At 47.1% G+C, this 18,341-nt stretch overlaps 1 protein-coding gene across 3 annotated transcripts; it reads right to left on the reverse strand.

Annotated features, from left to right (window-relative positions):
• Positions 1–1,024: 1,024 nt before the first annotated feature.
• LOC126960118 (E3 ubiquitin-protein ligase HERC2-like) lies at positions 1,025–17,741 on the reverse strand. 3 transcript variants are annotated; one of them, XM_050800122.1, is made up of 5 exons: positions 16,339–17,741; positions 13,362–13,613; positions 10,885–11,078; positions 2,353–2,531; positions 1,025–1,258 (listed from the first exon to the last, which is right to left on the reverse strand). In XM_050800122.1, the coding sequence occupies exons 1-5, from the start codon at positions 16,442–16,444 to the stop codon at positions 1,087–1,089; spliced, it is 903 nt and encodes a 300-aa protein (XP_050656079.1). In that variant the 5' UTR covers positions 16,445–17,741; the 3' UTR covers positions 1,025–1,086. The 3 variants fall into 3 exon arrangements, 2 of the variants coding, with proteins under 2 accessions (XP_050656079.1, XP_050656080.1); XR_007727725.1 differs by lacking the exon at positions 1,025–1,258 and adding an exon at positions 3,883–4,007 and having other exon boundaries at positions 2,448–2,531; XM_050800123.1 differs by lacking the exons at positions 1,025–1,258; positions 2,353–2,531 and adding an exon at positions 4,507–4,589.
• Between the last annotated feature and the right edge of the window lie 600 nt (positions 17,742–18,341).

Genomic DNA, 18,341 nt, shown 5'->3' on the forward strand with positions numbered 1-18,341 from the left:
TACTGTTCAAGAACCGCATCCGCCAAGTCAACACATCAAGAATCCTTCGATCACAAACACTTAAGGTGAGAAAACAGGGTCTATCGGTGTGGGAGACGGACATATTATCCACGCTTATGAAACGGTCTGGACTATCGGCTACTGAAAAGCTGTGAATGCATTTTTCTTTTTCTACTTTCCAAAATTTTGCTGAGGTGATAACTATGTTTGTTTCTATTCTATTTTTTTAGTAGGTACATCCTTATTATAAATCAACTGTAGAACCAATGTCCCATACGGGACTCCACGTGCCAAAAGAACCAAAAAGTCACACGCAGCGAAGATGAAGACACAGGAGACAACCTGTGTGGACAGCACATAGCTACCTGCCCAGGACACCAGTGGAGCCACAGGTGCAATTCAACATGTTCTTAGCTGTCTTAATAAACATGGCCAGGTACGGTGGCTCACACCTGTAATCCCAACACTTTGGGAAGCCGAGGCGGGCAGATTAACTGAGGTTGGGAGTTCAAGACTACCCCAGCCAACATGGTGAAACCCTATCTCTACTAAAAGTACAAAAATTAGCCAGGTATGGTGGCACGCATCTTTAGTCCCAGCCACTCAGGAGGTTGAGGCAGGAGAATCATTTGAACCCAGGAGGCAGAGCCTGTAGTGAGCTGAGATCCCGCCACTGCACTCCAGTCCGGGCAACAGAGTGAGGCTCCATCTCAGGGGAAAAAAGCAAAACAAACCAAACAAAAAACCACATCAAATTAAGTGTAATAATGGCCGGGTGCAGTGGCTCATGCTTGTAATCCCAGCACTTGTGTCCACTAAGTTCATTTTTCTGGCTGTGGACGGCAGGCCCACCCCACGCTGCAGGCACACCCCACGCTGTAGACCTACCATGGCCCCATGAACAGGCCAGCTGAGAGCTGGGGTCACTGCCAAGGGCTCCCTGCTCTGTGCTCAGCTGCCTGATCCAACCTGCCAAGGCTCTGCTTTCTCTATGTGTAGAAACAAAAATCAGGAGCACGAGTTTACAAACTGCACACTTTTATGAAATAGAGGTATAAATGTGTTTCATTGTCTAATAAATCTCTTTCACAAATCACCTTGCTCTTCCGCTCTTCTTGAACGATCATGTTCAGACAACACTGCCTGACCGTTTTCGCTTCTGCCAAGGTTAGCCTCTGTCCACTGGCTGAGTCTGACTTCTTCCCACCTCCTCCTAGTCCGGCCTTCCAGAACAATGCTCACCAGTATTTCACATGGACTTTAGTTTCGAAGAGAAAAATTACCTTACAAAGTAGTATGTATAACTCTGTAGTATATAAAGTGAGGCAATGATAGAACCAGTTTTAAAAATAACCTTCCATGATGATTTTTATTTGCATCCACGTGCTTATTACTAAGAATCTTTTTACATGTTTACTGCACACCTCAATTTCTCTTCTGTGAAAAACTTTTGAATATCATCATACCCTCCAAATTCTCCTCTCACCTATGTTGAAAAGGGTCTGCTCTTTATCCTAACATCTGTACTAGGTAATTTTCAGAATATTCCTTCTATCACCAGATTTTTGAGATCCTTGTGCTGGATTTCACTATCTTAATATGAAAACCAATAATCACCTATTAAAACACAATACAGGCCAGGCACAGTGGCTAACGCCTGTAATCACAACATTTTGAGAGGCCAACGCAGGTGGATCACCTGAGGTCAGGAGTTGGAGGCGAGCCTGAACCAATATGCTGAAAACGTGTCTCTACTAAAAATACAAAAATCAGCCAGGTGTGGTTGCAGATGCCTGTAGTCCCAGCTACTCGGGAGGCTGAGGCAGGAGAATAGCTTGAACCCAGGAGGCAGAGGTTGCAGTGAGCCAAGATCGTGACACTGCAATCCAATCTGGACAACAGAGCGAGACTCCGTCTCAAAAAAAAAAAAAAAAAAAAAAAAAAACTTTAATAAGTAAATAAATAGGCCGGGCGTGGTGGCTCATGCCTGTAATCCCAACACTTTGGGAGCCCAAGGCGTGCGGATCACTTGAGGTCGGGATTTCAAGACCAGCCTGACCAACATGAAGAAACTCTGTCTCCACTAAAACTACAAAATTAGCCGGGTGCAGTGGCACACGCCTGTAATCCTAGCTGTTCAGGAGGCTGAGGCAGGAGAATCGCTTGAACCCGGGAGGCGGAGGTTGCAGTGAGTCAAGATTGCACCACTGCACTCCAACCTGGGCAACAAGGGCGAAACTCTGCCTTAAAAAAAAAAAAAAAAAAAAAAGTAAATAAATACAATACAATACAATACAATACAATACAATACAATACAATACAACACAACACAATACAGCTCATACGATTTACCTAAGAAGCTGTTGTATGAGCTGAACCAGAGGTAAACACCGTTTGCCAGAAGACTCACAGATTCCCGTATTAACAAGGTCTTTATCCAATGGCGTCCTGCTTGTATGAAATGTTGAGGCATTCGCTTCCTGTTCATCAATTTCTTTTTCCTTCTGTGCTTCTTTTTTGGCTTCAATATCCTGGAATTCATAAACGGAAACTGTTTACAAGGGATCTCATTAGCAGGTGTGAAGGCACACAGGCTGGCTGAGCCCTGACCCCAGGGCCAAGCTATCCCAGCCTGTGTGTGCCACCGCACACACCTACCCGTGTAAGGCCCACACCTGCCCTGTTGGAAACCCCAACTCAGTTGTGCAGTTTCAGTGTCTTCTTTTTACAGATCCAAGGTCCAGGCGGCCTCTGCTGATGCTCTCCAGCCTCCTTCTGTGAAGTCCCTAAAATCCTTAACCCTGCTCCTGGCTCTCACAAACACCCATGGGATCCGCCCCACACACGCAGCATCCAGCTGCTTTGTGAGGACAAGAAGCTAGAATTCTCACACACACTGGTTCAAGTGTAAACGGCAAAGCCACTCTGGGAAACCATGAACAGCTACTTACCCCAGGACCTAACAAATTCCACTCCAAGTGTTTACCCTAAGGGAGAACATATGTTCACTGAAGTACTTGCACACAGCACAATCGTGGCAGCTCTACACGGCCAAAAACCAGAAAGCCTGGGCGCGGTGGCTCACGCTTGTAATCCCAACACTTTGGGAGGCCAAGGTTGGGGGATCACTGGAGCCCAGGAGTTCGAGACCAGCCTGTGCGACATAGTGAAACCTTGTCTCTACAAAAAAATCAAAAAACTAGCCGGGCATCGTGACCTGACTGTGGTCCCTGCAACACAGGAGGCCGAGGTGGGAGGATCGTTTGAGCCGAGGAGGACCAGACTGCAGTGAACCAAGATCAGGTCACTGCATCCAGCCTGGGTGACAGAGCAAGACCCTCTCTCAAAACAAACAAACAAACAAACAAAAAACAAAAAACAACTAAATGTCCTTCAATAGGAGAATGAACTAACAACCAGCACTGCACCTATAAAATGGAAAACTTCCCAATAATAAAAACCAAGTCACAAGACACACAACAGTGTGAGTGAATCCGAAAATCCTTCTCCAAGGCAACGCAGGAAAGAGTGCAGCCTCTGCAGCTACATTGCTGCAACACTCAGAGCAGGAAAATGAATCCCATCTGAGGGCAGGGGAGCGTCCCGGCTGTGAGTGCCAAGGGGCACAGGGATCTTCCTGGGTGACGGGAACGGTCTACGTGATGGACAGGTTACCTGTTAACTTCACTGAAACAGACAACACCCAGGATTTCACAATTAAATCATATCTCAATAATTGTTTAAGTTAGCACGTAAAAGAGTTTAAAAAAATACTTGGATATGAGACAAGTTTAGTTTTACTGTTTTCGGTTATTCTTCGCGTGAGTGTGGTATTTCCGATCTCAGAGCACCACCAGGTCATGTGTGCCTCCAAGGCCATACCTGGATCTCTGCAGTAATGGCTGCGTGTAAGGCTGACTCCAACCCTCCAGCAGCCACCAAGCTGTCCACCAGAAGATCACTCATGAATTGACAACCTCGACTTATGTTCACGTCATTGCCTGAAACTGAAATAGAAAGTGTGTGTTGGCCGGGCGCGGTGGCTCAAGCCTGTAATCCCAGCACTTTGGGAGGCCGAGACGGGCGGATCACGAGTTCAGGAGATCGAGACCATCCTGGCTAACACGGTGAAACCCCGTCTCTACTAAAATACAAAAAAAATTAGCCGGGCGAGGTGGCGGGCGCCTGTACTCCCAGCTACTCGGGAGGCTGAGGCCGGAGAATGGCGTAAACCCGGGAGGCGGAGCTTGCAGTGAGCTGAGATCCGGCCACTGCACTCCAGCCTGGGCAACAGAGCTAGACTCCGTCTCAAAAAAAAAAAAAAAGAAAGTGTGTGCCAATTTGAGTGAAACGCCATCCCCTCCCAGCACCGTGACCCATGCCCTCTCCTGTTCCTTCCCCAAGCCCACCTGCGCGGCGCAGGGGAGCAGAGAGTGCCCGGGCCCGCTCCTCGGCGCTGGGCAGCAGCACGGACCAGCCGCTCTGCGGCACGGCCTGGGCGGCCGGCTGCACGGTGCTCAGCACGCCCACGCTGCTGGCCAGGGTCACCACCGTCTGCTTCAGGCTGTTCAGGAGGACGCTGCCCAGACCTAAACCACACAATTCTGGGTCAACCTGGTGACTAATGGCAGCATGCAACTGACAGCAGAAAAACAATTTTCACTTAGAACCCCTCAAAATGAGTGAATTTCAAAGTCTTATTAAACACGGAATAAAACTCACTTTGAAGTATTATTTAAATAGATAAAGTAACTTCTCAGTTTATGTATTTTTAAAACTTGGACTAGAAAACCTCTTACCCACAGTAGTTGAAGTATTTTGTAGAGGAATTTTTTTAACCCCACCATGAACACGTATATGGAAAAGCTCAAGATGAGCGGAGGAGCTAAACAACCAGCAACAGCAACCCCTGCCCCGCCCGCCCCGACAATCTGCACCAAGCACAGAAAGAAAGGCTGCGATGTAACCAAAAAAGCGGCCACAGGCGGTGGCTTATGCCTGTAACCCCAGGACTTTGGGAGGCCGAGGTGGGAAGATCACTTGAGATGGAGTTCAAGACCAGCCTGGACAACATGGTGAAACCCCATGTCTATAAAAAATCAGCCGGGCATGACGGTACACACCTGTAGTCCCAGCTACTTGGGAGGCTGAGGCAGGAGAATCACTTGAACCTGGGAGGCCAAGATTACACCACTGCATTCCAGCCTGAGTGACAAAGTGAGACCCTGTCTCAAAAAAAAAAAAAAAAAAAAAAAAGCTGCTAAAAATTAGATTGCGGAGCTGAGAGTACACAAGGAAACTCCTCAAGTGCAAAAGCGAACTCACACGGGCACACACAGCAGGAGTCAAGAGGTTCCGGGCTCTGAAAGCAGAGACAAGCCACCAGGCTTCAGAACAACCTCCCACACGGGAATGCACACAAGGACCCACTGAACCCCAGCTTCCTGCAGAAGGCTGGGAGCCACTCAGGATCACCTGCCTGCCAGCCACCCACAACCAGGGCGCAACACACTGCCGTCCCGGGCTTTGGGTAGCAAGAGACCCCAGGAGAAATCAGAGACCCGGCCTTGCCCTGTGAGTAGAAGTGAAATCAAAAACATATCGCTCACCTAGGTATAGATATCACAGGTCAGGAAATGAGCGTCGAAACTCACCTACGGTCTGTGAAACCCACAGAACCCTCAGAACCCCGGAGAGGCAAATGCAAAACCAGACGCTGGGACACCTCGACAGCCTGAGACATACAGAAGGCCACACTCCACAGCACTGACCAGAACAGAAGCATCACTGCAAACCAGGAGGAGCAGCAAACACCAGGGGCACCCACGCAAACGCCAGGACGCCACAGGTATGGCGACACATGAGTGCTACAGAGGACTGCAGGAGGAGAAGCACACTCCAAACCTCTGCTCAGTTCATCACGGCAACCAAACACTACACTCAGTTCTGTAGATTCTCGAAGCAGGGCAAAAAGGGGAGGGGCTGGAAGAGGGGCATGATGGGTTGTTACACAGAAATCATTGTGTAATAAAAGGGAAGTTACTATGTCGAGAAAACGTGGTTCTTATCATTAAGTTATATGGTTTTATGACAAAGACAAAGAAAATATGATGATCAAAGACTTCAGCTTTAGTTTTACCAGGAAGGAAGACTTTTGTAGCTTTTATTTTGACCGCAGCCATAACCTTCATGGTGAGGAAAGGAAGGTATTGCTGTAGGGAGCCGAGCTTACTGAGTAGATCAGCTTTGTCCAACCCACAACCTGCGGGCAGCACGTGGCCCAGGACGGCTTTGAATGCGGTCCAAAGTAAACTTTCTTAAAACATTATGAGATATGCTTTGCGATTTTTTTTAAGCTCATCAGCTATCGTTAGTGTATTTTATGTGTAGCCCAAGACAATTCTTGCAGCGTGGCCCAGGGAAACCAAGACTGGACACTCCTGGAGCAGGGTTTTCACAGCACAGAGGAGAGAGGGGCCAACACTGGTCTCTCAGCTGAGCACCGCCTCCCCCCGTCACCTGTGATCTCACCCAGTCACTTCTCCACACACAACAACAGTAAAACAGGAAGAATGCTGACACACTCATCATAGCAAAAATAACACAATCCATGCACACTCTTCCTGCGTGCCGAGGCTGACTTCCAGCACAAACATAAAATAACCAGATCAAGTTGTTTCAGCCTCGCATCCATTATAAGCGCATTACAATCTTACTTTAAAATACTTCACCGAATAGGCTAAAGCCCATGCCCCTCAAAATACATAAACCTTCTTACAAATCCCTAAGACACTTATAAAAGGAGCAAGAAGAAGGGAAATTGTGAACACCTGAAGTCGTAGAAGATTCAGCGTTGCCACGGCCACGCACTCTTTCTCCTGGGGCGGGGGCCAGTCCGCGGAGCCGTCCATCCCCTCCCTCACCTGCCGCAGCAGGAGATCCAGCTGCTCAAAAGTCACTGAGCAAATGTCCACCAGAAAAGGGACACGGAGGCCAGTGGACTACTCAGAACATGATGACCAAGCAAAGCTCTAAGAGGAAACGCGACAATCTAAAATGAATCTCCAAATGCAGCTGCTGGTCTGTTCAACAGGAGTACCCAGCGTGTGTGATGGAGCCGCCTTACATTATCACCTATCATCCCTCTCACCGCCCAGTCCAAAGGCATTCATGGGTGTCTAGCTCACACACTGTCAGCTTCCAATTTTCCCGCCCATTTCACTAGCCCCATCTCATTTGGCCATACCTAAAAAAGTAAAAGCAATTTTAATAATCTTTTCACTCTCAAAATGATAAATGCACATTCATGGATGGCAATGAGGATCTCCATCCACTTGAAGTGGTACAATAGCAACTCTAACTAGACAATGAATTGTTAGATGCATAGAACACACACACTACCTTTCATAGTGAGAGAACAAGTCATCCGCAAAAATCTAAGAGAACTGTAGAACACCATCGATAAATTGGATCTAATTTATAGAACACTTCATCCAACAACAGCAAAATACGTATACTTTTTTTTTTTTTTTTGAAATGGAGTCTCGCTCTGTTGCCCAGGCTGGAGTGCAGTGGCAAGATCTCGGCTCACTCCAAGCTCCGCCTCCCGGGTTCACACCATTCTCCTGCCTCAGCCTCCCGAGTAGCCGGGAATACAGGCTGCCACCACCACGCCCGGCTAATTTTTTTGTATTTTTAGTAGAGACGGGGTTTCACCGTGTTAGCCAGGATGGTCTCGATCTCCTGACCTCATGATCTGCCTACCTTGGCCTCCCAAAGTGCTGGGATTACAGGCTTGAGCCACCGCGCCTGAACCATACATACACTTTTTAAGCACATACAGAATGTTCGCTAAGAGAGAACATATCCTGAGACATATATCTTAACACATTTAAAAGAAATGAAATCATATACAGTTTGTTTTCCCTAAGAAATCATTAACAGAACAATCTGCAAACATTTCAAAATTTAAAAACATACTTAATAATCCATGGGTCAGGTTGGGTGCAGTGGCTCACGCCTGTAATCCCAACACTGTGGGAGGCCAAGGCGGGGGGATCACCTGAAGCCAGGAGTTCAAGATCAGCCTGGCCAACATGGAGAAACCCCATCTCTAGTGAAAATACAAAAAAATTAGCTGAGCATGGTGGCGGGCACCTGTAGTCCCAGCTAACCAGGAGGCTGAGGCAGGAGAATCACTTGAACCCGGGAGACAGAGGTTGCAGTGAGCAGAGATCATGTCATTGCACTCCAGCCTGGGCAACAACAGCAAAACTCCATCTTGAAATAATAATAATAATAATAATAATAATCCATGGGTCAAAGAACAATTCTCAAGAGAAATTACAAAATATTTTGAACATAAATGAAAACACACCAAAATTTGTGGGTTTAATTAAAGCACTGCTTAGAGGAAAATTTATAGCCTCAAATGATTACATATTACAAAAAAGATAGATGTAAATCAGCAATCTACGCTTCCACCTTAAGAAACTAGAAAAAGAGCAAAGTGAACGCAAAACAAGCCAAAGGGAAAAATGACAAGATAAAAGCAGAAATCAATGAGATTGAAAGCAAAAAAAACAAGGGATCAATTAATGAAACTAAAAGATTGTTGTTTGAAAAGATCAACAAAATTGAAAAACTCTAGCAAAGTTGACAAAGAAAAAAACAGAAAAGATACAACTTATCAGCATCAGGAATGAATGAAGGGACATCACTGCAGGCCTCACAGACGTCACCACGGAAAACTAGACACGTAAAAATCACACAATGTAGATAAGTAAAGCAATGTCTGAGTGCCACAAACCAGGAAAATCCTCCTAGAAACAAACAGGTAATCTGAATAGTTCGGTATCTGTTAAAGAAATGGAATTTGTAGGCCGGGCGCGGTGGCTCAAGCCTGTAATCCCAGCACTCTGGGAGGCCGAGGCGGGCGGATCACGAGGTCAGGAGATTGAGACCATCCTGGCTAACATGGTGAAACCCCGTCTCTACTAACAAAAATACAAAAAACTAGCCGGGCGAGGTGGCGGGCGCCTGTAGTCCCAGCTATTCGGGAGGCTGAGGCAGGAGAATGGCGTAAACCCGGGAGGCGGAGCTTGCAGTGAGCTGAGATCCGGCCACTGCACTCCAGCCCGGGCGACAGAGCGAGACTCCGTCTCAAAAAAAAAAAAAAAAAAAAAAAAGAAATGGAATTTGTAAAATCTTTTTTTTCTTCCCTTGAGCCGGAGTTTCGCTCTTGTTGCCCAAGCTGGAGCGCAATGGTGCGATCCCGGCTCTCTGCAATCTCCGCCTCCCGGGTTCAAGGGATTCTCCTGCCTTGGCCTCCTGAGTAGCTGGGATTACAGCGCACACCACCAAGCTCGACTCATTTTTTCTATTTTTAGTAGAAATGGGGTTTCAACATGTTAGCCAGGCTGGTCTCAAACTCCTGACCTCAGATGATCCACCCGCCTCGGCCCCTCAACGTGCTGGGATGACCGGCATGAGCCATCGCGCCTGGCATAAAATCTTATAGAAAGAAATCTCCAGGCTCAGATGGATTCAAAAACATGTAAAGAAGAAATAACACTAATTCTACACAATCCCTTATAGAAAATGGAAAGAGAGAGAATACACGCCAATATTTTGTATAAGGTCAGGTTTCCCCTGACAGAAAGTCAGACAAGACAGTATAATACAAAGAAAGACAACCACAAACCAACATCCCTGATGAGCATCAACAGAAAAATCCTCAACAACGTATTAGCAAGTCAAAGTTAGCAAGATAGAAAGAGAACAGGATCGGGCGCGGTGGCTCACGCCTCTAATCCCAACACTTTGGGATGCCAAGGAGGGTGGGTCACTTGAGGTCAGGAGCTGGAGACCAGGCTGGCCAACATGATGAAACCCCATCTCTACCAAAAAAAAAAAACAAAAATTAGCCAGGCGTGGTGGTGCACACCTGGAATCCGAGCTACTCAGGAGGCTGAGGCAGGAGAATTGCTTGAACCCAGGAGGCAGAGGTTGCAGAGAGCTGAGATTGCACCAATGCACTCCAGCCTGGGTGACAGAGTGAGACTCTGTCTCAAAAAAAAAAAAAAGAAAGAAAGAAAAGAAATAGGGTGGTAAATTGTGGCCAAGTGATGCCTATCCCAGTAATACAAGGCTTGGTCAGTATTTAAAAATCAGGCTGGTGCGGTGTCTCACACCTGTAATCCCAGCACTTTGGGAGGCCAAGGCAGGTAGATCACTTGAACTCAGGAGTTCAAGACCAGCCTGGGCAACATAGTGAAACCTTATGTCTAAAAAAGAAAAAAAAAGTTTAAGAAAAAAAAAGTAAAAATCATCAATGTAATATATCATACTAACACACTAAAGAAGGAAAACTGCAGGACCATTTCATTTGAGATGATTAAAAGCATTTAACAAATTTTAACATCCATTCAGGATTTTTTAAAAGCTTCTAAAAGGGGGAATTAAAGAAACTGCCTTAATCTGGGAATAAGGCATCTACGTAAACACCCGCAGCCAACATCACAGCTGATGGTGAAAGACTGAACTGCATTCCCCTACAGTCCGGAACTAGGCGGGGCGCCCACTGTCCCCTCTCCTACTCAGCTTCACACCGCAAGTCCTGGCCAGGGCAACCAGGCCGGGAAAAGACATAAAAGGCAGGCAGATTGGAAAGGAAGAAATGGAACTGCCCCTCTATACAGACAGTATAATTGTCCATGAAGAAAACCCAAAGAAACGACAATGAAGCTCATAATAAATGAGTTTAGCACAACTGTGGGACGTAAGAACAGCAAACAAAACTCAGTGGTATTTTCTATATACTGGTAGTGAACAACTGGAAACCAAAATCCTCCTAAACACCAAATCAAGCTCTATATTCCGTACCTGGGCAGGCCCACAGGCAATTCCCACTGTGTGTTTGGTGTCCAGTCCCGGCAATGCTGCAGGTTCTGGCTTGGTCACGCGCAAGGTGTCAAAGTGCTGGCACTGGTCGTTGCTCCCCAAGCTGTGGACCTCGATGTCCTCAGTCAGAGCCAGGCAGTGGGTGGAGCCGGCAGCCACATCAATCACCTTCTTCCCTACAAGGAAAGAGGGATGCAGATGCAGCTTCAAGCCTAGGACTTCTGCTGCAAGAAAGACAGGTATTTCCACTCGGCCATTCAGGCCAGAAAGCTTTTAATATTAACTTCTTGGGGATAATCTGTTGCTTTAATATTAAGCACAATTCATTTGCTTTGGGTGTGTTATTAGAACTCCTGTATTTTGTTAGCTACAATTTGTTAGGACCCACAGCCTACAAAGATCGTAAATCTGGGATATGAAAACGATCTGTTCTTTTTTCTCCTCCTTATTCAGATTTTCATTCAGAGAGAAACAAGGTGCTTTTAATTAACTATTAGATCATATTCTCCCATCCCAGATACAACAATACACAGCACACTCTTCACTAAGGAAGGCTTCCTAAGAGGAAATCTATTTTTTTCTCAGAGTTAGGTGATAACAGTATTTAAAACATTGTTTCTATTTAAACACTTATTGTGTTTACCAGGAACACAAAATATTCTATTTTTCCTTCCTGGTAAATCTAACATGGCCAACACAAAGGGTGTTTCTCAGAAATGTCAACATATAAAAGAACTCAGCTGAAAAACCACACTGCAGTAAGGGGAACAATTCTATCCTACGATCCTACCGTAAGTTAACATCAGCAACAACAAAAGGTGTTTATCAACAGTAATTTAAATACTCTGAAAGTAAATGATTTCTATATCTAATGACCATCGTAGCTTTCCTATACTAATGGAGGGGAATATAAACAAGAAGGCACGTGAAATTCAAACACCATTCAATGACACAGAGGAAACTTATTACTTTGTCACTTATCTCAGAACCTCAGAACATAATACATACCGTATGGGCACACAAAACTCTCAGTCATCAAGACACTAACATGCGTTAAAATAAAACTCATGGAGGAAGGAACTGGCAAGTCTCACTTAAAAGTCCCACTTCCAGCCGGGCGCGGTGGCTCAAGCCTGTAATCCCAGCACTTTGGGAGGCTGAGACGGGCGGATCACAAGGTCAGGAGATCGAGACCATCCTGGCTAACACGGTGAAACCCCGTTTCTACTAAAAAATACAAAAGCTAGCCTGGCGAGGTGGCGGGCGCCTGTAGTCCCAGCTATTCGGGAGGCTGAGGCAGGAGAATGGCGTGAACCCGGGAGGCGGAGCTTGCAGTGAGCTGAGATCCGGCCACTGCACTCCAGCCTGGGCGACAGAGCGAGACTCCGTCTCAAAAAAAAAAAAAAAAAAAAAAAAAAAAGTCCCACTTCCAAACCCACTTGGTAAAGAAGCAAACACACAAACAATGTGTGCAGTACCAGGACCCAACGAACTACAGCCCCCACACAGAGGGCAGCCCAAGGCCTGCTTCTGTGAAGATGCTGGTGTTGGAACACAGCCACGTCCGCCTGCTTCAAATACAATCCGGCCCTTTAAGAAAAAGGCCGCCCACCCCCGAGAGAGAGAACCCTAAAGAGTCCATCTGATGTACCTGTCGCTGCCTTTTCCCTTCTTCCCTACTTTCTTGTCAGCTTGCCTGCCCTTCCCCAGTTCTCGACTAGGATGAAGACTACCTCCCAACCACTAGGCCAAGTGGTACAGAAAAGTCCAGTTTTGCCTTAGAAAAATCCCTCCGCCATCACAGTTTTGATGGCCCCCACCCCAACTTCCTGCAGCGTAACGTCCCTAGTGAGAACACCATAGAAGAATTTCAGGGTCTTCTTGCGGAGGCCCCCATCCTCTCTGCCTGCACCCGCAGCCCACACTGAAGGCGCCGGCACTCATATCTACACACCTCGGCTTCCATCTGTTCCCTCCAACCACAATGCATGCGGGACACCTTTGCAACTGAGCAAGCAGGAAGCCCCCACCAAGGACGAGTTCACATCAGAGCGTCCCAGGTGGGCCCAATCCCACCTGCCAATGTGGCCCCACAGCACAACGCACCCTCACGGTCTCAGTGTGTCTGCAGTACAAGTACAGGTGACCTCACCACGCAGAGGGAACCCTTCCTGAGTCCAGCCTGCTGGGTGATGCGTGGGTGCCTGCCACGGAAAGTGGTGATGTTTGTAAAACTCAATGGATTTAAATTAAATTTGGTAAGAATAATTCAAAGTCATTTGTAATAGAGACACACCCACGTTCCAGTTAGTATCAATCCCTGCACCAAGCCGGCTGTCAAAATTTCTAATGACAGTCCATTTACGGAATGTCAGGTCAAGAACACAAAACCTGCAAACTTTAAAACATCACTAAAGAAACGGTCCTGAAGGGTTTTAACAGTTTACGTTTGTACTCACCTCGCAAGCCTTCTAAGAGTTTTGGATAACGAACATGTCCCTCTGGTCTGTGTCCACGTCTCTGGTTGTCACCTTTTCCCCATGAATAAACTTGGTCATCTTTCGTCAAAGCGATGGAAAACTGACTTCCACAGCGGACTCTGACCACATCCAAGTCTTGCAGCTTTTCAACCAGCTTTGGGGTTTTGCAGCCATCACTAGCACCTCTGCCCGATTTCCCACAGTCATCATCTCCCCAAGACCACACTTGTCCTAAAAAATACAAATGCATTTAAATAACAACAACTGTGCATTTTAATGAAAAATTTTAAATGACTGACAATAATCTAATGAAAAACGCACACTAATGTAGACCACCCATGTGCACAGTTAATACTACAAGGGAGGCTACTGAGCAAATGAAATCTAGGTGACACCTGAGGTTGATATAGAAGCAAGAAAGAAAGGGAAGGCGGAGTTTTCTTTTTGTTTTCATTACATGAAGAACCAAGTCGTGACTCTTACTGGCCTGGGCTCGATGTTCACTGCTTCACAGAACCAAAGGCCCACTGCCTCCGTGAGACACAGTAACTGGGGCCCGGCACACTGCAGACGCTTGCGGACCACCCTCCAATTTGCCTGCCTGCTTCTGTTGCCACCGTGCTGACCGCTGGTCAACCGTACCACTGTACGTGTTCCCAACTGCATATATCAGCATAATTATGTAAGTTGATTAAATATTACATAAAGGGATAAAATACAATTGCAAAAGTAAATAGTTTTATTTTTACTGTGAAAAATAAGCTGAAAACTTTGCAAAAACTTAATGAAAGTGAATTGTTAAAAAACAGAATTGTTAGGCTGGGCACGGTGGCCCACGCCTGTAATCCCAGCACTCTGGGAGGCCGAGGCTGGCAGATCACTTGAGCCCAGGAGTTCGAGACCAGCCTGGGCAACATGACGAAACCCTGTCTGTACTGAAAATACAGAAATTAGCCAGGCAAGGTGGTGAACATCCATAATCCAGCTGAGGCATGAGAATTGCTTGACCCCAGGAGGTGGAGGTTGCAGTGACCCGAGACTGCACCACTGCACTCCAGCTTGGGTGACAGAGCGAAACTCTGTCTTCCAAAAAAAAAAAAAGTGAAATTACATAAAGGTGAAAACTGTAAAAGATCAGGAAAAAGAAATCAGATAAGATATCAGATTGTTCCACAAGTTCCCACATTCTATTTTGTAATAACTAAAGATAGGCAACTATTTTCCTCAACGATCAGATGGTAAATATTTTTAGCCTCTGTGGGCTTTCTGTCCCAACAACCCAGCTGTGCCACTGTCACAGGAAAGCAGCCACAGACAATACGTAAATGAGTGGGCAGGCCTGCACACCAATACAACTCCACCTGCAAAAGCAGGCCGACCCCGAGCGAACCGGAAACTGGAGATGACACACTATGTTGTGGTCAATGAAAGCAGCACAGCAGACCCGCACACAGAGATCAGAGGTGCACTTTCACACGCTGTGCTGAAAATTATGCTGTTCATGTAGCCCGCCTGGGCATTTCCCACTGTCCCCCAAGGCCAGACTGCAGGGTAGGATACTTCTACCGTAACTGTCGCCTCAGAAAATAACAGCACAGCAGGGACACTTCCCTACAAGATCTGCACCAAAGAAACACCAGTGTGAGGAAGACGCTGTCCGCAGCCTGTTCAAGGCAGTTTACTCAACGTATCATCATAAACTTCACCTAAAGTAGCAACTACACTAAAGAACGCCAGGCTAGTCTCCTAACACAGCTCCGACCTCACAAAACTTTTAACCAGGAAATATTTTAAGGTCTACCCCTCACTCGATGTAAATGACGAGATGTCAAATTGAAAGCTCCTTGAGAGCAGGAGCCTTTCAGAGGAGACCACCTTTGCTCTAGGACTCACAGTAGCAGAAACAGGATGGCTCTGACAACGTCTGTCCCGGCAACGGCAGCGGGACCTATGCATATAGGGAAGTATCTGAAATGATTTTTCATCTTTGACCTAAGAAATGCCCAAGAGTCACTCAATTATCAATCTGCCATTCAACTTCTGCAGGAGAGAAAGCAAGCTGACAGGTCCCAGCTGATTTCACAGAAAGACTCCACAACGCCAGAGACACACAAGATGCCAAGGACAGACCCCCACAATACTGACAGACGAGTCGTTTCTAAAAAATTAACGTCACTTTAAGCATCAAACCTCATCATGTACCCCTGAAAAAAGATGAGGATGATCTCAGTTAGGAACACAAACCCAAAAGCAAAATTCAAAGCAAGCAGATACCGCAGCGTCAGACTACAGAACACGGAAAGACTTAGCAGGGATTACCACACGGAATCAAGAGTGGCCGAACGTTAAGAAATGTAACAATACTAACCAGAGACAATTCAGAGTGTCATTCATTCCATCCCAACTCTCATGCTTAAAAAATAAAATGCCCACACAGGAATGCCCACACAGCTGCTAATCTGCTGACAGGCCCCAGGCAAACAAGCCCTGTGAAATCAATAAGCTCCCACCTCAACTACTTAGATAAACAAAAGCAAAATAAACTCAAAGCAAGCATAGGGAAGAAAATAATATAAATAGGTATACACATAAATAACCACCGCGGCCTCTTCACCAATGCCACTGACCCCACACCCACTGGGCGACAGGGTGGGCGGCCTCGTAAGGCCCACTGTGCTCATCTCACTTCCTCCAGGGAAGCTGCCAAGTGTGTCCTCGAGGCCCGGTCCTGGGTGGCGAGAGCTCTATGTACCGTTCTCAGTGACAGCCAGGGTGTGAGCGTCCCCACTCCCACACGCCACATCGATGACATGACCTTCAGTCCTTTAAGCCCAGCTACCAGCATTGGAATGGCCTCGTCCTCACTGGAGCCTTCAAACAGATAGGACGGCTGTTCCTAAGTCCTGTGAGAGGCCACCTCCTGCTGCATGCTCCCACTCATGCAGGGCAGACGCACTGTGGCCCAGCCGGCCGTAGTTCCCGCGGCTCCCGGTGTACAGCTCCCCCTCCGCAGTGATGGCCACGCTGTAAGTGCTCCCGCAAGCGATATGCACCCCGTGCATCCCGGCCTGCTTTCCAGAGAAGGCGGAGATCACCTTAGGCTCCTCCAGAGGCCTTGGGGAGGAAGAGAATAAACATGAATGCCCTTCTTCTTGGTGTTCTTATTAGTGTTAGCAAAGGAAATTCACTATCCAAATGGAGACCATGAGAGCATCAGGCCAGTTTCACCTTCCAGGAATCTTATAAAATAAGGAAGAGAGAATTTGAACACCTAACACCTCCATGACTTTTTGTTAAGTTGGAACCCGACGCCAAGCATGGTATCCAGTAGAATTACAAAAACAGTGTGAAAGACTTGTACAATAGGCTGGGCACGGTGGCTCACACCTGTAATCCCAGCACTGTGGGAGGCTGCGGTGGGCGGATCACCTGAGGTCAGTAGTTTGAGACCAGCCTGGCTAACGTGGTGAAACCTCGTCCCTACTAAAAATACAAAATTAGCTGAGAATGGTGGTGGGCCCCTGTAAGCCCAGCTAACTGGAAGGCTGAGGCAGGAGAATCGCTTGAACCCGGGAGGCAGAGGTTGCAGTTAGCTGAGATCACGCCATTGCACTCCAACGTGGGCAACAAGAGCAAAACTCCGTCTCAAAAAAGGAGACTTGTACAGTAAAGTCCATTGCAGCTTTCTTCACAATGGCCCAAAACCACGGTCCATCCGCAACAGAAGGAAGGAATTACCCACACACCCAGCAATGCGGCTGGATCTCAGGACATCATGCTACGTGAAAGATGCCAGAAACAAAACACCACACGCTGTATGGCTTTGTTTACCTTCAATTATGGAAAAGACAAAATAGTAACAACAGAGGGCAGATCGGAGGTTGTCAGCAACTGGAGGGAGGAAGTGGGGATCAACTCAAAGGGTACAAACAGGGCCCTGGAAGCGACAGGCACACCCCATGTCTTGATGGTGGTGACTCCCCAGCTGAGGGCACTGGCCAAAACCCATCCAACTCTACACCCGAAACTCAGTCATCTGGTTGTACGTAAGCCTCAAAGCTGGCTGACATTCATATGTATTTGTTAAATGAATGTGGCTGGAATGAAGCCAGCACTCTGCAGTCTGTATCTTACAAATGAAAAGTATGAGGCAACGGGGATTAGGGTAGAGAAGTCTTACTAGTTGATGAAATTGCAAAGTTAACAAAATATCCTATTCTTCGGATCCAGGATACGTTCCTATGATGGATGACATTTTCTTGAGAATCCATAGAAGCCAGGCCTCTCCAAAGGCATGGTTTACTCACTTTGTGACCTACTAGTCTGCAAAATACACACAGTGGCACAGGCACACACAGCGACAGTTATCCCGGCCCGCGGGATCGTCGAAGCAGGCCCTGGAGGAGGGAGTGGGAATTTGGGGGACAAGAGACACGAGAAATGGAGACAAGACAGTGCTCTGATCAAGTCTCGTTTAATGGCGGTAATGCAGTGCCTTATATACACTTGGAGGGGAAGGGGTTGGGCCAGAGGCGGAGATGATCTCATCGCAGAGGGCGTGACCAAGTAGGTATTGGTTTCTCTGGTCGAAGGTCATGTTGCACCTGCGCTGTCAGTTGGTAATTTTCCCTGGCACGGGATGGTGCCTGTGCTACAAAGTAACAATTTTCACTGCGGGGGGGGGGGGGGGGGGGGGGGGGGGGGGGGGGGGGGGGGGGGGGGGGGGGGGGGGGGGGGGGGGGGGGGGGGGGTGAAGAAGAAGCAGGAAGAGCGCCATCTATTATGAGGTATTGATACAAAAGAGAAACAACAAATCTAGGGAGGAGGTAGAAGGTGGAAAGGAATAGAGCTCGGGCGTTTAATCATTAATTATTATTTGCTATGGCCAGGGCGTGCAGCTCCAGACAGACAATGCAATGACTCTACCCTAGTACAACCTCTCCCTTATTCAGCTTAAGT

This window comes from Macaca thibetana, chromosome 7, assembly GCF_024542745.1.
Source record: "Macaca thibetana thibetana isolate TM-01 chromosome 7, ASM2454274v1, whole genome shotgun sequence".
In the NCBI taxonomy this organism is placed as follows: Eukaryota; Metazoa; Chordata; class Mammalia; order Primates; family Cercopithecidae; genus Macaca; species Macaca thibetana.